This window comes from Tetrao urogallus (assembly GCF_951394365.1).
Source record: "Tetrao urogallus genome assembly, chromosome: 2".
NCBI lineage: Eukaryota > Metazoa > Chordata > Aves > Galliformes > Phasianidae > Tetrao > Tetrao urogallus.
The window spans coordinates 27,125,645-27,152,618 of record NC_136814.1 but is presented as its reverse complement, the minus strand read 5'-3'; the positions used below and the strand labels follow the sequence as shown (position 1 = coordinate 27,152,618).

The following is a 26,974-nucleotide window of genomic DNA, read 5'->3' as shown; positions in this document are numbered from 1 at the left end:
AGGACAGTCTCCCAGGACTTTGCCTGATTGCGGTACTGCTGCAAGCCTGAAACACAGCAGTGGTTTGTTTTCTCTTGAATTTGGGAACTTCCAACAAAGGTCACAAAGTGCAAAAGCAAGTGGGTAGTGAAGGAGAACAGCCGCCAAACATACTGCCTTTAAAGCTCAGGAAGCTCTTGGTTTGGGTGGTGGACGGAGATCAGTACTTAATTCTACTCTCATTGGTTGCTCATTCTGCATTTGAGCTACTACAGGCCTGACTTAATGCTCACACTTCACTAACTTTCCATCAGGTTTCGGTGACAGCAGGACTGGATCTTTTAAACAACACATGTACCATGCAAGCCAAGACATGCACACACTACACAAATTACATACACAGACTCATGCAAGGCAGCAGAAGACACACAAGCCCAGCCAGTGTCTGACAGTCCCACAGACGGAGGCAGGAGATGGAGATGGTGTGGGTCAGCTAGCGCCATCTCTTCACCTGCAAAGAGATCTGGCCCTGCACAGAGACAGAGTGTGCACGCTCTAATTAAGTGGTTCATGCACCGGTACAAAGCTCAAGTAAAAGCATGCTGCTGCATGTGGTCCCCAAAGGCCTACAAAACATATATAAACCCACAGTCTGCAAGTCTGGCTTTCTGCCCATACACATGTATACCAGTCATTGTACCAGTCACTACAGCAGGCTGCAGTGCTACCTCTGAAGGTCTATGCTTGCAAGGAACAGCACAAGCTTGAGTCTGCTTTCTCCACTGAGACTGCAAAAACACAGACCACCTGTTGGCAGCACACAACCTTGGCACTACCATGAGCAAAATGGCTGCAGGTACCCCATCCTGAGGTTTCCCAGCATGCACTCTGGTATCGCGAATGCTGTATATATCCCCAGCAGCTCCATCAGAAGGGCCTTACGGCTTCACAACTTCAGGCTCTAAGAGACAAACAATGAAGCTAAGGGAGGTGATCACAGGTCCAGAAACATAGCATTCAAAAGAAATCCCCAATTGCCTCTGCACACATAAAGTAATGCTATTTTGTTTCCAAAAACCAAAATCTAATCCTGCCTCCCACAAGACCAGACGAAGCATGAAGACAGAAAACTTTGAGGCAACATTAGTTCCCTTTCTAACAAAGTTGTCATCAGCCTGTCTACAGTGACTGTGCAGAAGTGCAGCCACACTGCAATCTGCCTCTGTGTAACACATACAAAAGGCTCCACTGGAGCCTGGTGTGCAGATTCCCCAGCCCCCATCCCAGGCGCTGAGGGCTGCTTCTTTTCCCACATCCCTTCTTTATTCAGGGCCAGATACTACACTGCAAGCTGTATGGATGGAGGTCCAGAATAACTGCTGATTTGAGCGAAAACCCCCCAGTTCACAATACTTTTGCCAACTCAAAACGTGGTAATTCTTCTGATTGTAACTCTGTTTTCATCCCATTGCATACAGCTAAGAGATTCCTCCTTGCATTTAGCAGGAACAGTTTAGCTATTCCTTGTGCTGAATCTGTGATCTCAGCTTTTTTTTTTTTTTTTGAACGCTAAAGAAGGACATAAGCAGAGTTTGAAAAACCATGGGTCAATGCAAGGAGCCAGGCTGCAAACTGCAGCTCAGATTGCAGCCTCCTGGAGCAGAAGGAAGAGAAACGCAAATACTGAGCTGAAAGGCATTTCAGGCAAACCGTGTTTGCACAGCACCTAGTGCAGCAGGGTTCTAGCCCGGAGAGGGCTGGAAGGCTGCAGATAAAGTGCATGCAAAGGTACCCAGAGAGAGCGGCAAATGCACACGCAGCTGAACGTCAACCCCGTTAAAAATAAGTACTTCTAGACTGAAAAACACACAAACCATTTACATTCACGTGCCTCCTGTGTAACCTACCGTGCGCAAGAACACGACTCCAGTAGCAGGGATACAGCCCAGGCCAGCTCTCGCCTAGCGCCTCAAAGGAAATCAGCCCAGCATAATAAACATCGCAAGTTACTGCCCCTTGTCACCCCTGGTCCTCGTTACCTGGACGGGCCAAAACCCGAGACGACACCGCCCATCCTTACCTTTAGCTGGAAAGGCTGAATTTCGTTCAAAGTCTGGTTCCTGAGCTTTTTGGTGAGGACCTTCAGCATGGTACAAGTCCGAGGAGCCAAGAAGGGGTTAAGCACACGCGCACACCTCCAAACGCCCAGCCGCCGCCGCCGGGCTCGCGGCAGCGCGGCGGGGCTGGCATCCAGCGCCCGGCACGGCGCGAGGCGAGGCTGCGGCCAGCCGTGCCCTGGGTCCTGCCCCTCGTTGGGGGCCGCGGGGCGGAGCGAGGCCCCACAGAAATAAATACCGCACTTCCCCTGCCTTTCTCCCCGCTACGCTTCAGGAAGGAGGGAGGCGCGGCGCCGCCGGGCGCTCACTGAGGGCCGGCGAAGCCCCCCGCCGGCCGAGGCTCCGGGCCCCGCTCGCGGCAGCAGCGCCGCCTGCCCCCCGCCTCCCAGCGGCCCCGGCCGGGCATGGCGCCCCCCCTCCCAACCGCCCCGGGCCCCGCACGGCCGCGGCCGCCCCGCGCTCAGCCCGCAGCGGGGAGCGCCCAGGCAGCGGCGCGGCAGCCGCGGCGCCCATTGGCCGGTCGGAGCGGGCCGGGGCAGGGCCTCCGCTTAAAGGGCCCCGCGCCCAGCCCCCTCCCGGCCGCGGGGCAGCGCCGGGGCCGCTCTCCGGCGGGGCTACGTTCGTGAGGTCGGGGTCTGTGCCCTATAGTGCTTGACAGCTTGCGGGGCACTCCTGGCCTCTGCGTTGGAGTAGCGTTTAGCCTAGAAACGGGAAGCTCGGGTTAATCTCATCAGTGTGTATTCACACCTGAAGAGGATGCACTAAAGCCAAAGCCAGGCTCTTTTTAGTGGTGTCCTGCGTCGGGACAAGAGGCCATGAACACAAACTGGAACGTGGGAGGTTTGCTCTGAACGTCAGAAATCAATTCTGTGCTGTGCAGGTGATAGAGCTCTGCCACGGCCTGTCCAGGCACTGTGGAGTCTCCCTGGAGATCTCCAGAAACTGCCTGGACATGTTCCTGAGCTCTGGGTGTCACTGCTGGAGCTAGGGCTGGAGCAGGTGGACCCAGAGTTCCGTGCCAGCCTCAGCCATGCTGTGACTCTGAAGCAGTCCTACATGCTCACCCACAGCCTGCTCACAGCAGGAAGATAACATGATAGACGCCATGCACTGCCTGTCCTGTCCCCTGATTCAGACGGGGAATAGTTGTGTATGTCATCTCAAGTCCCTTGAGCCATGTGGACAGCTTCCAAAAGGCATGAAGTAGCAGGAAAACTCACCAGACCCTCTTCTAATAGCAAGTAAAGGCACAGGACCGGGAAGACATAGGTTCTTAGGGCACCACCTGCCCTATTCAACTGCAACAATTGCTCTTTCAGGCACAGCAAGGTGCTCCATTTCTGTGGCCAATTCTCCAGCACTTCCCTGACAAAACAGTCAGAAAAGCTATCAGGGACTGACCAATATGCTCCCAACACCTTTGAACTCACAGGAAGCCACCAAAACATTTCCAGAAGTGCTGGCCAGCAGGCCATCAGTAACACTAACAGGCTTTTAGGCACTGCCAGCTCATGCCAGAGATAAACTCTCCGTACCTATGTGAAAGGCTCATTTCACCCACTGCCAGGCCTTTGGGGCCACCAGAGCCTTTTGTCCAAGTCTTTTTCCTGGAAAAAAAATCTGGAGCCCTGAGGAATTCTCTTCCAGTTGTTCCCTGTTCTCAGACAGCATGCCTGTAACAAGATAAGGAAAGAGCATTTGTAAACTACTGACTGCAGGAAAAAAAAAAAGAAAAAAAAAAAAGAAAGGAAAGAAAGGAAGAAAGGAAGAAAGGGAAAAAAAAAAGTGTCTTCATTTAAGGGACAGGAACTCCAGTAACAAAGTATTTTTTTTAAGGTCTGCAACAAGCACAGAGTCTGAGCCAGAGCCTAATCCTTCTGCCTTTTAGGATAGTGCTGCCTTTGAAGAAGTCGGCAATAGTAGTAATTCATTTGTTACACTGTATTTGCTGTCTGAATTCTGCATTCATAACAAGGAATTATTTTTACCTATTTCGCCCCATTTCATGCCAAATTGAAATCCCCACCCAGCCTTAAGACCCTACATGTAAGGTCACCATACATCGTTCACCATACCCTGTTCTATGTACTTCTTGTTTCCTTACTGCTGGATACAGACAAATAGGTAACAGCGCGTTACCAGACCGCTAGCCTAGCGTCCTGCTTCTGACAGGGTAGAATAAAATGCCAGATGAAAACAGAAGTGCTCTGTATCAATATGCAATAACACACTTGTTGTTAGGTAAGAATGACTCCTGACTGCTAGCTGATAATCAAGGTGCATCTGAAAACAACTGAGAATCTCTTACCATTTTCTTGCCCTGATGAGTATCACTTAAGATTTTTTTTTCCTGTCTCTTCTTTTTTGTTTTCCTCATATAATGCCAAATTCCCCAGAGCATTGTTTGTTCCTCATTCAGGCCCTGGAGCCATTGGCTCCACCTGTAATGGTCTTTGAGATATGACCCACTGGTGGTCCGGTCATCTTAAACTTCTGGATACGAGAGCTTTCCCGTATTTGAGCTCTCTGTGTTCAAATGCTGAGACAGGCACACTGCAAGGCCCAGCTGTTTGTCTCAGGGCAGAGGAGAAGCTGCCTAAAGCAGAACAGCAGAACTTTCCATCTCATCCACAAACAGCTTGCAGTCTCTCCCTGACCTCACACCATCCCACTGAGGCACAGAACACAGCAGTGACCGCAGCCTGGTGGGTTTGATAGTAGGATGCTTAACTTGTTCCCAGGCCAGAGCTGCTAAGGACAGGCAGCAAAACCAGATGTCAGCAAAGCTTTGTCACAGCACTTGTGATGTGAAAGAACCTAATACTGTAATTCCTTGTATTAGCTCTGCTTCTGCAAACTTTGCCTAGCTATGCTTCAGCAGATATCTGCAGAGCAACTATTTCTTTCTTGCTTCCTTTTTTATATAACAAAAATAGCCACAAGCATCAACTTCAGGTACACTCCAGCATTTTGGGCTCAGTTATACATACTCTTCCAGTGTTTTTGTTTTTATTCTGTAAGCATTTATGAGTTCCAGCAGGCTCAAGAAAAGCTTGCACTCTCAAGTTCCTCCCCACCTCACTCCTCACACTAGTAAAGTACCCTGGATGTCTCTGATCCACAACCACAATGCCAAGAGCAGCTGACTGGCAGATCACAAGCTCCTCATTGAGCCATGGCACCCAGCATCTCTGAATAAGGCCCAGCAACATGCTACTGCAACATGCAGCTGGCAATTTAGTAGAGGTCCATAGTAAAAGCCCTTGCAAAGAGAAGAGCTGCAACATACTTCCTCTTCCCCCTTGATTTGTCCTTTCCCCAGTGACAAGACTTGACATGTGCAGCTGGAAACAGGTCATGCTGCTGCATCACACATTGGAAAGAAAGCTTTGTGAGAAGTCTGGAGGTTGTGTTCCTCCCTGCATACATGGGTTGCAGAATATTACCAAGTAATTTATATCCAAGGATAACAAAATATTTTCCCATGTAAGTAGCAGAACTATTCCTAATGGAGAAAATGAAGACCATGGAAGTTTACTTGAGTTTCTGAAAGTCACAGGAAAACTGTGGAACATCCATGAATAGAAGCTGTATCTTTTGGACGCCAGCTGTGTGCTCCCAGACTATCTCAGACTATAACCTAGTCTGTCACTAGATCATGCTACTGGAGCTATGCAAAATTCAGTGGTTTTATTTCCCAGGCATTTCATGTGATCAGTTTGCTTGGGTTTTGGTTCTTGTGGGTTTCTCACTCTTGAATTTTTGATCTGAATACTGAGTTCAAACCAAATCTCAAACCCAATCAAAGAGGCCAAGTTTCCTCTGGCCACTTGATAAAACATGACTAAGCCTTTGCACAACATTTATGACAAGCCCGCATGCCAGCTCCAGCATTGCTCAAAGATCTATTCAAGTTCCTGATGGCCAGGCCAGAAACCAAAGGGAGGCAAATGGTAAGCTTCCTCTGCAGGAACGCATTGCACTGTGGTGAAGGAGAAGGTAAGAAGCTCTGTGCTGAGCCTGGATCCTGGTTCACTCCCCCAGTACATACACATTATTGCCTGGTGCTGTTAGGAGAACTGCCTTACTTTTGCTGTGCCACGTCTTTCCCCCTGCCTTGGAGATATTTCTCTCATGTCCAGACAGTACAGACCAGACACAAGCCAGGATGGGTGAAGACAATGCAGTGAGGATTAGTTTAATGCATAAATTCTCTCTGAGCTGTGCTTCCCATTGTGCCTGGAGGACAACTTAATACCCTCTGCAGCTTATCTCCTGACTGCCTACACTGACACTATAAAGATGCAAGAACAGAAGCATGTGCAAGTGCAGAAGGCCCCATTAGGCCTGGCCAAGGCTCCTCTTAAGGAAAGGGATGCTGGTTTTATCCTTGGAAATCACCTGGGGATTTGCTTGGCCAGTAAATAACTTTCCAGCCTCGTTTTCCCTCACACTTCCCTGCGACAGTGCCCCATCAGCACAAAGCCAGCCTGAACATCTCTATGCTAACAGCAAAACCTGCCGGAAAAAAGGCTAAAGTGCCATCTACTGGGGATCTCCACTTATTACACCGAGGGAGAGGGATGAGCTGGAAAAAAAAACAACAAAGCAACATGATCATCCATCCCTTAAATTTATACCCTAACTGGGTGATGTCCGAGACAAACACTAGAGCTACAGCCAGCTCTGGGCATGGAAAGAGCATCTGTTTGCCAAGGGTAATGCTAAGAGAGAAGAGCAACACAGAATCAGGACGAAAGCTGAGACTAGGGCTAGATTGGAAAGAGACATGGGACCAAAGCCAGGCACAACTTGAATGGTGGCACAGAGCAGGGCCATCCACCAGCTGCCTCAGTCACAGTCCAGTGTGTGTCAGCAGAAAGCAGGCAAGCAGGAGAATCCACAAAGATTATAAGAATTGTTCTCACAACCGTACTACCAATGAAAAAGAGGCAGCTACAGCTTTCAGCACAACTAAGAGCACTGAGCTCTGTCCCTGAGCTAACCACCATGGCATTTTTCCTCTTAGCATGTGAATTGCTTGGCAGTAGGCTCCTCCAGAAGGGACTCTCTGACTTAGTCTCTGACTTTGCCTTTGAGCAACGTTTTTTGCCTTAGAGAGGCCTATGGAAGTCAAGTCTCCACCTTACAAACCATAAACACCATTTAGTCTGCTGCAGGGATAAAGCTGCAGTGTACACAAGTGCTCTCTAAGCGCTGTGGTCTTCAAACCATGAGCATGGGGCAAACAGTTGAGAAAGATCCCACATGCAGTCACAAAGGACTCCCTCTACCAAGGCTTACAGACACCCAAGAGTGGAAACTGGCCACCGCTATCTAACAGCTACAAATCAGATAGCAAATCTATCCCCAAACTGAGTTGGCTGTCGTCAAGCAAAAACTTTGGACATTCAGGGAGTGTCAAGAAGGACTGGTGAGACATGACTGAGCTAGTAGGTATCTGGTACCTTTTACATGTCTGATGCATGCAAGGACTTAAGACTCATGTTTTTGTAGAAGCCATTTTTGTCTGGTACAAGAGGTAGGAAAAAAAGCAGACAAGAAATTGAAGAGAAAGGTGTTCAGAAATTTCTGATCTCTGCTATTAGGTATAGTAACAGTGACCATGGCAGCATAGGCCACATGACTGCAGTAAGAAAAGAGAATCTTTTTACCAGGGCTGCTGGGCAGCCCCATTCCTGTTAGAATTCCCTTGGTGCCTGCTCTCATCCTGCAAATCATCAGTGCCAGCTGGAGTCAGTGTGTGATGAATATACTAAGAACCAGGAAAAACAGAATTGCAATCGCAGTTTACACTGTGCACCGCTGTGTATCTGGAGCTACAAACATTTGATTTTCTGTGAACGGGCCTGGAAGGGACCTCATAATACCTATGTGGCAGTGGAAAGCATAGGCAGCATTCACAGAGGCAGTGGTTCATCTCGGCCAGCTCAAAGCATCAGGATAGCAGGGCAGCCCGGCTCCTCAGAAATGGAAGCAAAAAGAAGAGATGACTTTTGCTTTAGATAGCTTCTAACCCCTAGAAGAGAAGAATCATCATCTGACTAAAGGATCTCTGACCTTCTTTCCTCCAGATACACTCACTGCAACTCACTTTCTTTTCAAGCACTTTAATAAGTCCCCAGCTGGGATCATATAGTGGTACTGAGCCCTGTCATGCACGTAGCAAGGAGAGCAGTCAGTCTAAAGAGAAATGAAATATTCTGTGGGGTTCATCTTACCCCCACCGAGAGGGCCAACCAACTCATCAACTGCCTCAGCTTTGAAGTCTTCAGGTCAAAGGCAAGAAATATTGAGCTACAGTACTTAGAAGGGCAGCATCAGAGAGAAAGGGCTTATGTTCCTGCAGAAGCAGGAAATCTCTTAAGCAAAAGCCCTAGGAAATGAGCAAACACAGCCTCTTCAGAGGAAGGGAGAAAATATTATGGTTGCTAGTTTGATGTGGGGGGGAAATTCCTTTCTGGAACTTCCTGACTGCCCAGACAGCCTCTGGGCTCATCCCAAGTGTATAAACAAGACACAGCTTTCAACATCAAAGAGGTTTCCCAGTTCCTATAGCTGGGCACGCCATTTAGATCTGCAGTTTTGCGCAGCTTTAGTACTCCCAAGGAAAGTTAAAAAAAACAGCCAGGTTAGAATCAGCAGAGAAAGGAATTCCAGTAAGTATTTCCAGGAGGAACAAGTCTAATCTGCTGCATGCAGTCCATCCCAGCATGAGCAGGGTGCTTTGGTGAGGAGAGCAACAGTCCAGCTGCACCCATATGGCGTCCTGGCTGGGCTAGCTTGTGGCACAGTGCCTCATGGCAAGCCTAGCCACTCAGATTGCTGTCAGATGATCAGAAAACACCAGCCAGATGCAAGTGAAGCTTCATAGAACTGTCAGGGCTGCTTTGCAGCCTGCGTGCATCCCATCTCCAGCTGCTGCCAGGCTCTATGGGAGGTGGGGAAGACAGCTCTGTGTCCACTGAATTCATTATGTAAAGCTGTGCTGTGGAATGCAACAGCAGCTCTCAGGCAACAGAGAAGGCTGGGGACAGGCATACAAGTACTGCTTGTAGCCTCTGCAGCAATGACAAGACAGCAGAATCTTCAGAGGAAGGCTCAGAAATAAAACAGCCCTTAAAATAACTATAGAAATGAAAAGTGCTTTCATGACTTGGGGTGTGTGGCCACAAACCATCCAGAAGCCAACAGAAGGGGTCCAAGCATCCAGGAAAACGGAACTTTGAGAAACAGAACAAGACAACCTGTCCTCAGAGTCTCTGCCCCAAAAGCTTTGATCACTGAACTCAGTAAGGCAGGAGAGCACTACGGACTTTTAGAAGCTTTTGCAACGAGAGTAAATCAGAAGCATGTCATCTACCCTTCATCTACCTGTCATCTGAACTCTGTGACTGCACGCTGCATATTCCCCAGGCTTCCCTAGAAACTAAGGCCAAACACTGAAACTTTTATCAGCCTGTAAAACTAAGGACAGCTTTTGGCACTCTGTCCACAGAAATCCCAGTTAGAACAGTTCTCTAGGCAGCATGGTTGTATAAACAAGGATGAACATGGCCTTGGGAGGGAGGAAACGAGACTGGGATCAAAAGCTCTGCATGCAAGCACGCTAGCACTAAAAATGGTAGGAAAAGGAGAGCAAAGACTACGGGACAGAAAAGGGCTCGAAGTGGGACATCATGGAAATTTTACTGCAAGTTCCTCCCTTAAGTCTCCCTGTTCCTAAGCTACAAACTTTCAGCTAAAGGCACAGTCACGACAGAAGCAGGAGCTGGCTGCTCAATAGCTACTCCTGTCCTACAAACCTCATCTGCGGAGAGACAAGCTAGAAAAAAACTTATTAAAAGCCGCAAGAACTTATTTTGCCTGTATTACATACTAACCGGCCCTAGAGGGCACACGAGACCACGAATTTGCCTCTAAACCAGCTCACACTTGAAATAGAGCCCCTTGAGGAAGTGAAAGACACCTGAGCCAGGGCCTTAGTTGCTTTTGGGGTTTTCCCAGGTCTTCCTCTATGTTCACGAGGGTTAAGAGCAGGAACTGGAATTACCACAGAGCAGTACAGCCTTGTGTTGATGTGCACATATACAAGCATCCAGCAGGAAGCTGTGCTTCGTTAGCCAAAGGTCTGGTTGCCTCCCACACAGCCAGCCAGGGAAACAGTCCCAGGCTCCACATGCTCCCTCCTCAGTGCGTAAGCCCAAGGACAGTGCAAGAGCCAGAGGAGCAGCCCTGCCCCCAAATCCCACTCTAGCGTGAGCTCTCATCATTCAGGTGTGTGAGAGAGGCACTATAGCCACATACTTTTCACACTCTGCCACCACATTCCTGGCCCTCTAGGAGAAAAATGAGTATCACTTACACATCCTGATTGCATACAGATGAGGCAATGCAGAAACAAATTCCCTCCATTGTAGCTTCTACACCGTGGTTAGCATTCCAGAGGGAATTAATGAGTAATTTTATGAAGCTTGTTTTTGAAAAACTACTTTTTTTGGCTGTATTCTGGTTCCCTTCTGAATGGGTAATGAGCCCAGATGCATAACACTGGATCCCCCAAATCAGCCTGTTGGCACACCATGAAGAAGCATGGATAGCAGGTGTGCAGTATTCAGCCTCTGGGAGACCCACGTAGGTATGCAGCAAATCACAAAAAAATGAGACAGACAGATTCAGTCCAAAGGATCAGATGTTAACCTCAGCCACTTCTCAGCTCTTCACCTTACTCCCAAAGGCATTCTGAAGATGCAGCTAAATTTGCACCCTATATGGCAGATGCTCCCTAGGCTTGCAGATAAACAGGCTTTCAATATAATTCTGCTCAGTTCCTTGCTTCGGTCACAGCAAATCATCACCGTGGTATCAGAGCCTCCCAATACGTGTTCATAGGTTGGGCTGGCTGTGGTTGGGATGGACAGGTACTGTATGTTTATGCACTGCATAGTAGCAATCCCACCAGCCTCACACAGATAACAATAATGTCAATGTTCATCACTGTGCCCTGGCCATGTACTTAAATGCTAATGTGGTGGCTATACTGATGAAAACAATGTTCAAGTTATTGTAAGAGTCAGGATAAGAGGTTAACATCCAGAAAGAGTTATGAGAAAAGAGCTATGATTCGACCAGACAGATGGGTCAGGAAAAGTATGCAACTTGGAGCACTGTAACAAGCATCCTTAGCGAAGACATTATGCTTTTCCATACTAACATAGGTTTTCTGCTATCTGTCCTAAGCCTTTCTGTGTCATTCTTCAGGAAACACAGAAACGCTAAAATCTCAAGTCTGCTCATATAGTGAAAACTCAATAGCACAATTCCCAAGAGAGATTATACCACACGGATCAGTATAGATTAGTATAACTGAATACACTTGCAGCACTGTTCCTTCACAAAATCTAGCTAGTCCCTCTGATTTCGTGTAGCAAAATTAGCATTAGCATTATTATATCCAGAGTTTACCTGAAGGCAAAGGAAGCTGTTTTCTACAGTGCCTGATGAAGATTAGCCACCCTTTGAAAAACTGCTGTATCATATGTTTTTATTTTTTCCTTGTGTGTTGGGTACCTTTGTTCCTAAAAATATATATTAAAAAAAAAAAAAGTTAATTAAACAGAGCTCACTGTTATGTACCACTGTCACGATGGCAGTGATAATATCAGTTTTTAATTACAACCCACTTCACCTTCCACAGAGTGGCTGCTATTTAGGAAAGAAAAAAAACAACCAACAAAAACACAGTTAAAGACCATTATCTCCAGAAGAACTGGACTTTCAGCTAAGATGATAGAAGATTTGAAAGAATTAACGCCCATGTCCACTAAACAAAGCAAAAAAAAGACAACACCCACAATGTCCCATAAGCTTGATCTTGGGAGAAATCAAGCATCTAAGTCCAGGCACGCAACTCTTAAAACCCTGCCTAATCCCTTGGGCTCCTAGACTACGTCTATACCGCTAATTTAAACATGCCCAGGACTGTTCTCTGGCAATGAGGTCCCTGGCACAAGATGGCTTGCACCCATAACATTAAACTCTTTTATCCTTCGAGCAAGGCATTTGGATCCAGAGTGGTTATTGGGAACGGCCCCTGGCCCACGCTAACTCCCTGAGCCTTGTCTGAGAATTGTTTTGAAGAGTGTAAATTGGCACAGGCCAAAACTATGGCAAGAATAAATCCATAGGAATCAGCTTATAACTTCATACACCATTGAGATGTAGCGCCCCAGAACATTTGCTAGTACAGATGTAGCCCCCAAATCCCTGTCAAATGCACATACAGTATGTATATATACACTTATATATTATCTATATATACTTCTGTGGAATTTTGTGCACTTAAACTGTATACTTATAAGTACCAAGTTTTGTCTACGTAGGAAGGATTTCTTGGCAAGAGCGTGTCAGAGAGGCGTTCACATTGCTGGCTGACGAGCAATCTCAACTTCCAAGTGTCTTCACTCCTCTCTTCCACATTAACCTTGAGTTTCTATCTTTCCAGACACTACAATTTTGTTCTGCATAACCAGAAACGTGGGGGGAATTTTCACACTCATTTTCACAACTGGAGCATGCACTCCTCCGTGCTTAGAGGTGTTTGCTTGGAGAGCGCTTCCACTTCTGAGATTTGCTGTGGATCTCTGCAGCACAGTTTTGCACGCACGCCGTGCAAGGGCAAGCAGATCCCAGGAGCAGTGAGGAGCCTAGAGCTCTTCTGGGAGCAAGTGCCTCAGGAGTGGCGAGTGCCTGAGCCTAAAGCCAGAGCAATGCACTCCGTGACTGACCAAGCTGAGTCAGAAGGAAATGAGCTACTCCACGGTAGCGCAGCAGGAACTGCTGCAAGGACTTGGTCACACGCGGACACAGGCGGGAAGGACAGCCTGTAACTGAAAACACGTATAAATGTGCTGCGCAGCCGGGGTTTGGCAAGCCCGTGCCTTGGCACGGTACCGGCACGGCGTGGGGAGCCACGGAACCTCCGCTGCAGGTCGGTGTGGGCTGCCTTGCTCAGCCCCGAGCTCCAGGCATATCTCCTCCCGTCACAAAATCCCTCGCGGCGCCTCTGGCCGTCGGCCGCCCCCCGCCCTCCCCTGGGCGGCGTTTCTCACTTTCCCGCCAGGGGGCAGCAGCGGCGCGCACGAACGGCCGCCTGGACCCGAGCAACGGCTCCAACGGCCGCCGGGGCGCGGCGTCCCGCCACGGCTGCTGCCCGCCTCTTTTGGAGCCTGCAGCTGCCCGGGGAAAGCTGGGTCCCCATCCCGGCGGTGGGAAGAGGGCATCTCTAGGTTCTCTGTCACGACAGTAGGGCGGTGGCACTGAGCTGCCTTCCCACCACAAAGCACACAGACCCGAGGTGCAGGTACATTCTGTTACAGACTTCCTTTGCTGTGGTGCAACCCCTTCTTGTAAAAGTTGAGACATCGAGGCCGCTTGCAAGACTGCGTATGTGAGCGCCTGCCAAGATTTTCCCAGAGTCAGGGCTGCCGAGTTCCTTCCCCTTCCTCCACCCACCGAATCCTGCTGGGTTACTGGAAACGCTACAGTTTCCATCCACCACTGTCTTCAGGCCACCTATGGCAGAAAGGGATTTTTCCAGGAAAGACACATTAGAACTATTGCTCAGTACAGAATCAGCCCCAGCTTTTGTTTTCCTACTAGAACTGTTTCGTTTCCCTTACTGAAAAGGGCCTTCAGAGAGTCCCTATGCTGTCACTTGACAGCATAAACTACCAGAGAGGAAAAAAAAGTCAGCTGAATCAGTGTTCTTCAAACTCCTGGACGCAGCCTGGTCTGTGTAAAACTCACATGTAACCAAGCCGTCACTTCCGTGGTGACCAACAAGCCCGCAGAGTGTCTCCTCCTCCTTCCAAACCCTAGGAAACTCGAGAGGAGAAGACAGACGAGTGCGGTGTTCTCTAAAACAAGGAACAAGACCATAAGAATCAAAAATAAAAATAAAAAAAATCTGGATTACAAAGCGAGCTTTTGTTTTCCAAATCCTTGGTCACCTCTCTTCATCTCTGAGCCTCATTATTTTCAGTAGGGCAGCACCTGACCCACCTGCTCAGGGGTTGGAACATCCTGGTGAAGGTCACTGTGTTGGCAAGCGCTTTAATTACATCTGTTTAAAATGACAATCGGATCTTTTTATGATAATAACCTCAAGTAAAATCAGAATGCCAATTAACTAGAGGTGGAGAACACACCATTAACTAAGGCAATGAAAGTGTAAGTCAGGGCTGAGAGGTTCTTGCTCTCTTTCTCAATGCTGGTTTATGCTGTAGTTTTGCAAAAGCTACTTAGGTTCTAACTGCCTTGGCTCCTCCAATTGCAAAACGGAGGAAAATGCCTTTTGCACAGCAGCAATGCAAGATTTATTTAAATAAATAGCACTAGCAAGGTTCTTAGAAATAGCCAGATAAAACATGTCACTTATGAACAGAGTACAAAATAAATACGACCGATAGCTTTATCGTAAGGGAAATAGCAAATACCTTTGTCTTTATGACGCTGAGAAATATGAAGAGTAAACTGATCCTTTTTACATTATGCCTCAAATTTACTTGCTGAACATTCCCACAAGATGTTTCATTTGCTAGTGGGTAAGACTCAGAAGAACTAATGCATTATTTTCTTAGCACATTAGACATAACACTGTAGAGAGTGAAACATGAACAGAGAAACATCCAGTGGCTTTCTTGTACCATCAAAGATGTAGGAAAGGAGCAGGGAAAGGTGGCAAACCATAGTTTGCCCAACTGAGATACCAAAAGAGGAGAATCATCAAAAGCAGCCAGCGGCATCTGAAAAGAAAGCACAATTGAGTGGGAAGAAAACAATGTGCAAAACAGAAATAAAGCCCCTGGTCCCTTTAGGCACATTAACATTAAGGGCAAGGGACAGATAAACTGACAATTATCCTGATGTTCTTCCCTGGGGAGCAAGGCATTAGGTACACTATGCATGTCATAAAATGGTTTTAAGCACTCCTATGCCTGCCAACACTCTTTGCTACTTGCTTCTCAGGCAACTAGAGTCTTCCTCCCAGGATGGCTTTCCCCAGCAACCTTACCTGAAACTTTAAGGCAAGCTCATCTTTATTCTGTCAACAACAGTGGTAAAAGACTGCATCCACAGCCATCATTGCCCACTCCAGCAGATCTACAAAGGTAAAAGATTTGCTAGAGCAACTTGTTAAAGTCTTCCTAGATTACGCCCTTCTGAAAGCACAAGTCATAAAGCTTTAATCATATCTCAGGTGTTCCTTTTACTGCAAATTCCAGCAACCCAACCCCCCGACACATGATTATCATTAAGTGATGCTGGCCAGCTGTGCTCTATCTTCACATCCATAAAAGCACATAGGAAGCCAGGTCTGCACAGTACTATAGCATGGTACAGGCTGGAAAGGTAGGTAGGAAATTCTCTGCCTTTATGCACATAGAAATACCTTGACATGCTTTGTAATGGCTTCTACATTAAGTTCTTGATCCACAATTTAGGGCCCTCTGCATTCTAGTAGTGCACTGTATCAGCTAGACTCAAAGCCTCTTATCCCCATCTGAGACAGTTTTACAAAAAAAAAAAAAAAAAAAAAAATCATCTTCAAAGGCCCACTAAATATGTTCCCTAGTTTTGACATCCTTTGATCTTTTGCACACTGCTGGGACCTCAGGATTCTTCCTTTTGTTTGAAAGAGACCTTTGGTTTCCTTAAGAGTTGCACCCGCAGTATAAGAGCAGGCCTGTAGTTGCCTTTCCCTCCAGTATATTCACATGATATGGAGAACTGGACTGGTGGGAACTTTTGGACGCTACGCACTGATGAATGGGAGAAGTACAGCAACCCACAAAACATGAGAAAAGCTGATAGCACTGTAGGCTTATTGTTATCTCCAGGTAGTTAGGGTGTGATCCACTCCCTTCCAGCTTTAAGAACTTCCAGCCAATCTGCTTGCTGTTTTTCAGCAAGATGCATAAGGCAGAAAGAGCACAGCCTGATCCCCACCACAGGCTTGGCTTGCCAGGTTGATGGCGGAGTGCTTTAGGTGTAAAACGATGAGAAGGGCATTAGCATCAGAGCTGTCATTCCTTCCAGCTCAAAGATTTGCCAGGGAAAGCTGGTCTCTTGTTTTCTTAGATCAGAGAAGCTTGGTTTGACTCCAGAGAGATTAAAGGTGCTGAACTGGGAGGGAGGAGAGTATCAGATCCTGTCATTAATAAAGGACTGGTTGTCAGTCTGAGGAAGGAGTCTACTCCATTATTAAGATATCTATCTCTATTCCTTCTGGGAAGCTTTGACCTGGAGGAAGGGTCTGAGGGTTCAGTGTAATTCTTGAGGTAGGTCATTAAGCAGGAGACTGGTAGCAGAAGCAAGTTCTTCGATATCTTTTTCCTCCTTCTGTCTCTATAGATTTCTTGTATCAAGACAGAAGTCTTATCCATGTACAAACCTTACCATTGTCAAGTGTTGGGAAAATTATGACTTCAAGAATCGTTACGAAAAGCCTGCAGTTGCTGAATTCTGACTGCATCTCCATGCAGTGTGACAACATTCAAGCCACAGTTTGCTCTCTGCGTGTCCTTCCATCGCTACAATAAAAAGTGAGTAGCCCAGCAGTCAATGCTTGTAACTCAGAGCAACTGGAATTGCACGGGGCTTACTTCCAAGTCTGCCATTGTGCAACTCTGGGAAAGGCACCAAATTCTCCCTGTGTCCCCAACCCCTTCCCCCCACTCCCCCCCCCCAGTGAAACAAATCAACCCATCAAGCAGCAGGCTGGCATGTCTGAAAGAATTAATAGCTACAAAACAATCTGTGTTCCACACAAGTCTGTCAAAGCCATTATTAAGAATCTGACATGGGTTATCACCTGCTCCTTCAGAAGCAACGGCCAAAAAGAGGCTACATTAGGACCTGCAGAATGACCCGGCCTCTGGGAAAGATTTGACATCACGCAAATATCTAACAGTAACATTTATCCATCAGGCCCGACATAAACTAGACTTGAACCAGGCAGTCTGCAGTTCTGTAGTCAGTTGGAGCCTACAAAGATTTAAGCGTTCAAATAATGTCAGCTGCCTGAAGTCTAAATAGTTTGAAGAGCAAGGCCTCAGGATAAATGTGCCTAAATTTATGCCATTGAGAATGCCAGCCCTGATGTCTCACCTGATACCTGCGGAGAAGCAACTGCGAATTGAGAACTTACCTGATTAATGAACACAACACGGTATCTTGCTTCTTAACTGGGAGGTAACTGTTAATCTTATGGGTGTGCTACTAACTATCCATCCAAAGGGGATGTTTGTTTTGCTATTTCCCTCCTCCTTAAGGGCAGCTTTTCCCCACTCTGCACAACCAGTCACTCTGCAGTTCACAGCTATAAATATTTTTGCTTGATAGCTGTAGTATTTCAGCATCTTCCACCTTAAGCTTCACCTCAGCCATTACCCATAGCTCCTTTGTAACAGAGGTTTTGAGTGATCTCCTCCAGTTAAGCTACATAAGTTGATCCATACCAGGTACCTGAGGGAGCACTATCAAAAGAGAGCAAGCTCCTGCCTTGGGCAACTCGGAGAGGATACAAGCTGTTTGCCTGAACCACCAGAGATGGCAGAGATGTCCATTTCAGACTGAAGAAGATGGATTAGACTGGAAAACAGCAAGAGATGCACAGAAAAGGAAAAGGATAGGAGGGTAGTGGTAAGAGGGGATGCAGAAGCACACGGTAGGAGAAAGGTGAAGCAACACAGCAATGGGGAAGAGGTGGATACTGAGGGAGAAATAGGGATGAAATAATGGAGTGGGGTCCCTGACAGCTGGCATGGCTTAAGAGAGACAAAGCTGAGGAGAAGGCGTATGTGGAAGAGGGGAGATTGCATAGAAGATGAACACAGTTGTGGGTATGGATGGAAAATCTAGTTGCAGATACACATAGGTCCCTACCTGCTAAGTCCTAGCTATGGAAAAAGTTTTGGAGTTGCTATATAGTTAACTTAGCAAGAGCCAAAAAATTCCAACTGTTTTTGTGTTTTTATACTGAGGCTCGAATAATGCCTAACATGATGTCTAACGTGATGTCTGTGACAACAGAGGATGAAACGCTGGGACCTGGAGATTCTTCTCAAGCACAAAGCTTGGGAAGTGTGCGGGTAGTTACTAAGTAAATAGCACAAGAAGGTAGCGTTATGATTTATGGGGAAAGAGGACTAGGAAGAGTGTGCAAGGCATGTGAATGGAGTGAAAAAAATCACTGCTGGTACCATTGTTCCTAGCTTCTTGGGCAACCATGCCTACAAGTGCCCTACATGAAGATGACTTTGCTGCAGGCTTTACAGCTAATGTTTTAATTTCTGACATGTCACTAATGGAGAAAGATTAAACATGCATTTATTCAACATCACCAAAAATACTCTGGCAGTTGAGGGGGATGGAGAATAAGGATGATCAGTGAGGGAAGCATGGAGAGGACCTGCGCTTCTGTAAGGACTCAGATGCAATGCTTACAAATGGGGGTTGGAAAAGCTCTCTCCCAGTAACCTCTGCTATGAAAACCTGCTGTCAAGTGTCATGCCAGGTTAGGGAAATTGGGCAGAAGATGAAAGATCCTTCTCCTAAGAGCAGCCTATTGAAGTGGAGGTAACTGCACTGCAACAGCAGTTCTCATTAGAAATAAATACTGGTAATGAAGGAAAGGTATAATCCAATTTTATTCCAGATGAGTATGTTCTATATGGTAAGTCCCTTCACTATTGTTAACACTTGCTGTGTTAGCAGTGAGTGGTAATCTGTCAGGTCTTGATCTGTTTCACAAAATCTGCAAGAAGTATGTAGCAGTAGGTCAGCTGAGATACAGGTGGTTACATCACTCACTTCCTCCTGGTATAAAGCTTGGTTTCTGGTTCCTGTCCTGTGCTCATTCCTTGCCTCTGCATGGGAAGGCTTAGCCCTACAAGAGAGGTGGCAGAGGGCCTTCTGTCTTCATGCCACAGAGTTGGATCCAGCTTGATGCAGGTGAGCGGGCACATACTGCACAGGCCATATAGATATGCAGCTACTTCTGCCTGGTCTGGCCTACATAGCACTTACATGCTGGGCAGGGTATGTGTCACTCTGCCCTCCCTTGGTAAGCCATCCCCTGTCCTTCCTGATGTAGTGGAAAGAGAATTAAATCCTTCCTGGGCCAGGAGCAACCGTGATGTCTTGAATCCTCCAGTCACTGGACTTTTGGTCAGTGAATAACAAAGATCTCAACAACAAAAGGAAGTTTGTTTGTCCACATTAAGCAGCTCTATCCCTATGCTTGCTTATGAGCTATAGACTCACATAAAATGCTAAGATTCAAGCCTCCATGAGCACTAAGGGAGCTTGGATCCAGATTAGACAGTGTTTGGATGATTTGGTGATTGGCACCTTAGAAATTACTTAGATAGACAAAGCAGAGCAGAAATAGATGGGTCTTTGCAGCTTTGGCTCTTCTCTGCTAGTTATAATTATTTGAGATGATGTTTCACATCACATTCAAACTTCTGTGCAAATAGCAGCAGCAGAGAACAAGAGATCTTAGCCACCTAGGAGAGGATTATGTGGATATGACAATGTTCAAACCCACTGGGTTCTGCCATGCTGCATTATTTAAGCCCAGTAACCAAATTTAGTAACCAGCCCCTGAGGCGCTGAGAGAAAATCACAGCTTCCAGAGCTCCCTTCCCTCGCAGTCCTCTCGGCTTCCTCTCTTAAAGGAGCCACCAGCTTTTCTCTCCCTGTCTCGGCCCCACAAGCCAGGCCTGATTTCCCACTTCTGGGAACAGTGAAGCCATGAGAATCCAACATAGAGGCATCCTCACGGGAAGCCAGAGCCATCCCATCCTCAGGCCTACAGGATGCCGGGCACGAAGGCTACATCTATACAATGAAGCATGTGCTCAGGTGCAGGCAAGACTGCCCTGCAAACAGCATGCTTCCTGTCTGAGCTACGGCCATAGTTCTGCTCAGGTTGTTAATGTTGCCCTCTCTGTCCAGATCATGAGAAAGCTCTCACTGCCTGGAAGCTTTGCAGCTCCAGCTAAACCTGTGTCTGAATGTACCTGCTGGTGGAGTGTGTGGAAAACAGCAATTCTGGACATATGGACAGGCTCAGGCTTGTGCTTGGGTGAGGTTGCATCTTGTCTTCCTTGCCCACTGAAGCTGTAGTTGGTGAAAAGAGGTGGGCCCAGATCCAACTCCACCAGGTCAGGCCTGTCCTCAGCAGCAGGGCTTTGTCACTGCTCCACAAAATCACAGTGCTATAAGATGGCAATTAATGGCAAATAATTGACCAATTTTCCAAAGGACTGGGGCAAAGGAAGCCTGGGAGGCTTCAACAGACCCTATCCAGTGATCGCTTGGCCTGTGTCAGTGACCAGATGCCAAGCCACAGCAGACCTTTGCCTCCCTGGTAACAAAGGAGCACTCAAGTCCATGTACACGACCAAGCTCTCCAAAGCAAGCTGCGGGAAGGAGAGGTGGGAGGAGGTGAATATTTAACCAGCACCATGTCAAAAGCAAACACGCGTCCACTGTGTTGTTTTATCATCACAAGGCATTGGTCTCATACATACATTTGAGGCAACTTTCCTCCCTGCGGATCCTGGCAGAGCTGGCTTGGCATGCAAAGAGGTCATTTCTGTAAAAGCCAAGCTCAGCCTCAGGGAGCCACAAAATAGTGCTGAGACCTGCTGGTACTGTAGGTGACTCCCGCCACCGCGGCTTTTAACTGCAAGGCGTGCCCTCTCCCAGGCTGCGATCGGACGCCATAGCCTCTTAAAACTGTCTGCCGTCTCTCGGATCCCTCCCTGGCCGTCAGCCCAGTGCCCTGGAGGCAGTGAGATGGAGTCTGGTGTTTACAAACACAGCCTTTATAAAACCTCGTGTGGAATGAGAAAGACGAGCAAGCCCAAGCCTCACTGAAGTGCCCTGGGAGGAGCAGATCTAATTGGAGATTGCCAGGAACTTCTTCCTGAGCTGCCTTTGCTGACCTGGATGAGCCACAGTTGAGCTGCCAAGATAAGGAGCGATGGGAACCAGCTGTAAAGGGCCTCTATTTGGTCAGGGTTCCTAATAAGACAGCCTGGTGTGAGCTGGGTTGCTAGGCCAGGCTGTGAGAGGCAGGGCCACCTTAGGGCTGCACAGGCAGGGGTCAGCCATGTGCTCTCCTCGTACCATTCCCAGGTGCCCAGCTGTGGGTGTTCAGGATCGAGCTTTTTAACTCTGCTCTTGTTGCTGGGTGTTTTTTTGTTGTTGTCGTTGTTTATTGTTGTTTTGTTTTGTTTTGTAATACTCAGTCCATCCATGCTAACCAAACACTAAGACGGGTTATTTATCACATACCTAGAGCATCACAACAAATATGGCCTATTGCTCCAGCTTGCCTAAGCTGCCCCTACTCCACAGTGATTTTATCTGGAAACCGTAGTGTCTTCCCAGTATTCCTATTGTTCTAGTGGCTGCCAGAGCCAATACCAGCACTGGCCTCTGGTGAATGGTGCCAGCAAACTGGTAATGCTTGGCATAAACTTCCTTTCTTTCCTGTGCAGTGGTGCCCCATCAGCAGTTTGTCCCTCCTCTGTGCAGACCACCACCGTGGTGCTGAGAAGTAGATGGCAGCAGCGGCTGCACTGCAGGCACCGGGCCCTGGGAAGCCACCCTCATCAAACAGCTCCCCAGGGTGCTGGGTGCTGTCAGCTGCGGGCTGGCTCCTGTGCATCACTGGGTGTGACAACCCAGCGTGGGGCGATTTTCTGTGAAGACAATTTACTAGAACCCTTTCTGAGGTCTTGTCTCCAGGGGGAAATTCTCTAGCACTGCTGTTGTGGGATAAACTATTCTGCAATAAACTTTAAAATAGCTGCCCATGGGGATGCAGTAGGCTGGAAAAAAACAGTCATTTTATTCTGGTGTGATCGCTCCATTTTGTGATGCTGGCTCTTTCCCCTCCCTCTCCTCCACTGGATATCAGCATGCTCGATTCAAATGCCAGTGCTTCGCAGGCAAGGATTGGAGGGCTGCAGCTCGGCCTGAGAGAGGCCGGTTCCCTGCCTCTCCAGGCTACAGTCCTCTCCGCACTGTTTCAAAGCAGCAAACTGTGAAAATGTGCAAAAGCTTGCATGCATCCCACTCTGGGATGTGAATCCTCTCCAGGGACCAGCATGGGATCCAAGATGTGGAAACACAAATAACGGTCCTGGGCAAAGCCTTCCAGCAGCTGTGACTAACATCCACCACTTGGCAGAGGGCTGCCTGCTCCTGCTCTCTGCCTCTCTCTGGGATCCTCAGAAAGACCACTGTGGAATCACAAGCACCAAGCAGGCATGGGCCACGTGCAGCAGCCCCAAGAGCAAGTTGCAGGAAGGGAAACGTGTGAGATTGTTTGTGTGAAACATATACATTGGGGCTGGCTGAACGCAGCCAAGGACCTCTCCATTTTCCTGGGTTTGGAAACAAGGCCCAGCCTGCTCTTGTGCTAGCAGCAGCCAGCATCCAGCAGGAGGAAGTTTTCAGGATGGGCTGCTTGGCAGGGAGGAAAGGGGCAAGGGTGTGGAAGAGGATAAACCAGCAGTGTTCCTCCACTGCGATGCATAAGCAGATGATTTTCTCCCAGGGCTCAAACTTAGCAAGGCAGAGCTCTTATCAGTGCCCTCTGCTCCAGGCCCTTTCTGAGACTGCAGGCTCCACACTTGCTCTGGCCCAGGCTGCTATCCGGCGCCAGTGAGATGAGGCAGCTTGACTTGCAGGCTAGCAATCTGCTGGCCACCTGCATGCAGAAGCAGGCTTAGAGGAGAAAACCTGTGCAGACCTCTGTGTGTTCTGTGCTACAAAGCAGATGCTGCTGGGACGAGACATGTCTCATCAGATGAGCACAGCTATGGCTGTGGCCTATCATCTTTTCCCCACAGGATCATTCTCTCTGCATCTCCATCCCCTCCAAGCAGAGAGCTATAGCACTTTGACAATGCTCTGCCCTGCAATCCATGGCTCCAATACTGTTTACACCAAAGTCCAAAAGCAGGAAGAAGTAGGTCCCCTTGCTCTTTTTTTCTGGGTAAACAATTCACCTCTGGGACCCAGCTGCTTACAAGGTGCGTAGAGAGATTCTAAAAGACAGCAATAAAGAGGACGTGGGTGCAGGGGGAGGAGGAAGGAGAGGAGGGGGAGAGGAGGGGTACGTATGTCACAGCTTACCTCAGACCCAGAATTAGAAGCTGGGTTAAAAAAAATAAAATCACAGCAGGAAATAATATGTGGCTTAAAATAGCAACATCAAATGGGAGCGAGAATGGGGAGTGGGTGGCATTTGAGGTTGCTGCTCTGTTCCTCCCTCAGTGGCAGGGTGATTAATATGTCTGTGCTACTTGTGTTTATGTAACAAAGGGCACTAAAGGCCAAAGCTGTATTTTCTCTAACACTGCAGGGGAGTCTGTGCATCTTTTCTTCTCCCCATGGCAATAAGTGGGAGGATCTGCACTTGTGTTTCCTGCCCCAGAAACAGAGAACATCCATACTGCAGCAGTGCACACAGTTACGTTTCCATGGCTTGGCAGGGTTGAATAGAGACATTTCAGGCTTTGAAGGCGCTTGCCTGTCTTTCATTGCTCCCCACAGAAAAAGCTCATTCCCAGAGCACACCTGTAAATGTGGCTGGGTTGTCTCTGGCTGGAGGCTGCACTGTAATAGTAGGCAAAGTACCACTGCGTGTTACTGCACATTTCCCAGCTTGTTCTGTGTATTTGTAGTGAATCACAGATCTTTGAGATGGGTAATGCAGCCCATTTCCTTGCCAGCTCAGGACTGTTCCCAGCCATATAAATTAATCCCTCACGTTTCTCTTGGGAGACTGTGGCACAGACTGATCAGTATTTTTTTCTATATACCTTGTACATTGGGAGCTATATTAAAGACAGGAAAGCACTCACAGTTTTGCTAAGGAAGGAATATTTCTTTGGGGTGCATGAGGAAGTAACACACTACATCATCAGTCATTGACGGTGCCGAAGTAACCCAGAGAAGCACCAAGTGATAGCCCTTCTTGTTTTTTAGACTAGTATGATCTCTTCTGGACTAATAAGCAGAACAAGCCTGCTCTGAACTTGTGGAGAAAGGTGGGAGAGTGTGCAAAGGAGCCCCAAGGGGTGTAGGAGGGCTGGCCCATGGCTGGGACACACCCGGTACCTCCAGCTCATCTGAATGACAGCGTGGTGCTCAAGACAATCTGTACCTGGTCCCCTCAGTGCAAAGGCGAAAACAGGGCTTTTCTTCACCAGTGAGCAAAATGCCTCAGCCAGCAGTTCTGCACAGGCACTCCTATCAAAAGGTCAGTCTGGGGCAAATAGCACAGGACCAGCTTTGTCATGTGATAAAAACCTGCTGCACAGACCTGATTCTCTGTTACACTCTGGCTTCGGTGACTATCTTTGACATAAGCTGGGACATGCTGCTGTCAGGGGAAGGAGAATCAGGCCCAGCTCTGATGCATATCTTCCCACAGGCAGGCAGAGCAGCGCAATTTGTTTAAACATGGCATGCTGGTGGCTGTAGACAGAGATCACTCCCAGGAACTCAATCAACATGCATAATATTCTGCTAGTTAAATTCAACTGTAGTAAATATCTCCACAGTGTTATCCCTCCAAGCAAATATAGTACCTGTATGTAAGAAATTCCTCAGGACGTTTCCTGTCTGGAGCCAAAGCTTGCCAGGGACTGAATTTCCTGTGAGGCTGGAGTTGGGAATGCAAAGCAAAGAAGCTAACAAGAAAATGCAAGGATACACATTTGGACCTGCTCTGCAAAGATCCTCCCCAGCGAGTGCATTTTTCCCATTTAAATAAAAATGAAGCAGTCAGATTTGCAAATATCAGCTGGGTTATTTTTCATTTGTGATTCTTATTTTTACCTCACTGCTTCTCTTTCTGCCTATTTTTTCCAGCTGCGATTCTGTGACTTACACATCCTGAAAATGAAAGGGCTTGTTTTTGCCAATAGCAAAGTGCTATGCATCCTTTCAACCATCTGGAAATATATTTTTTATTCTTCCCCTCTCCCAACCACACACGCACGTGCACACACACAACCAAGTCTTTGTCTCTCAGAATCATTTCCCGCACCAAAGCTGATGCTCATGAAAAGAATTCAGTGAAAAAGTTCCACAGGCATTCAAGGGCTGAATAAACAGGGCAACTTCCTGGGCACTCGTTCTCATCCAAACTGCCACTTCATGAGGAAGAGATGAATGCCACAGAACATAGAGTTCAGCAGCAGGCGATTAAGAGAAGTAACATCTCCTGTTCTTCTGTCCTGGCTCTGCTGCAAATCTCCTTTGTCATTAGAAGCAAGTTGTATACCTGCTCAGTGCCTTGGCTATAAATAGGGATGCAGATGCTTTTAACCCCATGTGATGATCGATGCATTCATGTTTGTAATGTGAGCTGATGTCCAGAGATGAAAGAAGTAATCTGAAGTGAAAATTACCATGATAGCTCTGTGCTGAGACTAATAGAGTCAAGCAGGACAGTCTGGGAGCCAGAGACTAGACTTGATCATCTCTTGCCCAGAGGCAAATGTGAAGTGAGCTATGTCACCATGCTATCCAGATGACTGCAGGTCTGCAAGAGGAGACAAAGAGGCAGAGCCATACTGGCTGGTACAAACACGCTTACGGTGGCCAGCTGAGAATGAGTAACAGCTGCTTGCTCATCATCCTGATTTCTGTCACTACTAGTGTTTCTGAACGGTGAAGTGTCCCAGTGCTGTGACTCAGGGCTGTGAGTCATGGGCTGTATGTCTCTACCACATGGAATCACTCACTTGCTCTCTCAGATGAGATTGCAAAAATCACAGATCAGCTTGGGTCTCCTACTGTGGTCCGTACTGCCTGTAAGTCTTAACTTATAAACAGATATTTATAAACGCATCCCAAAAAGATTCATCCTTCCTCCCCTGACAGTCTATCAGGAATTTGTCAGTTTCACACACACACCAAAATATCAAGTAAAAAAGTAGAAGTCTTCTTTTCTTTGTGTGGACATTTAATTCCTATATCCCCAAACCAAGCTCTAGGAAATCTGGTCTAGATGAAAAGCAGTGCAGGCGGCATTCAGCCTTTTGTCTTCCCTGTTTTTACTGAGCCCATCTTTAGACCTGTGATGCTGACAGCAGGACAACACACTCCTTTTTGGCTCCTCATCTGCCTTCTCCTCGCCCACACTCTCCAGCATTCCTGGTAAGGAAGCTTTGATTTAGGAACACTCTGCCAGCCTCAGTGCCAGGCTGCAATTAGTGGCAGGCAGTGCTGCAGCAGGAGTTCTTGCTATGCTTGCTGGCAAGACCTCTGAGAAGCCACCAGCTAACTCCAAGCTGCCTTTGTGCATGGCAAGACCTACACTGACCGTGCCCCGTAGAGCAGACCTTTTTCTCTTCTACAAGCTGCGTCAGTGACCAGCTGTGTCTGCGGGACTTCACACCCAGCTTGTACTGACTCTATGTTGATACAGGTGCAGCTGAAATAGCTGTTGCTTCCTTTACAAATGAGGGAGCAGGGGCTCACCCCAGCACGGAGCTGCAAAGCCTAGAGTGATCTCACTGGCTGGGAACCTCCTGCACTGCCTGCCCGTGCAGCACCTCGTCAGTGAAGCTGGGGCCCCATGCTGACAAGAGTGGGATTGCTGATAGTGCCCAGCCAGCCCCTCCAGTGGCAGTGCAGTTTGTGTTGGCAAAAGGGTGTTTCTGTTGGCACAAACCCCTTCCCTGCATTGATTAATTTATGCTTTTTTTTTTGGCAAATCTCAGGAAGGTGTTGTGCTGGTGCGAAGCTGTGGCAAA

General features: G+C 47.7%; 1 protein-coding gene across 2 annotated transcripts in view; it reads right to left on the bottom strand.

The window, feature by feature from the left end:
* The window catches only part of LOC306958531 (uncharacterized protein), a gene marked incomplete at both ends in the record, with an annotated part of 49,957 nt that extends 47,829 nt beyond the window's left edge, over positions 1-2,128 (bottom strand). For both annotated transcript variants that reach the window (XM_079550066.1, XM_079550067.1), the window contains one exon: positions 2,060-2,128. In XM_079550066.1, coding sequence (XP_079406192.1) covers positions 2,060-2,128 — 69 coding nt within the window. The remainder of the gene's footprint in view (positions 1-2,059) is intronic.
* Between the last annotated feature and the right edge of the window lie 24,846 nt (positions 2,129-26,974).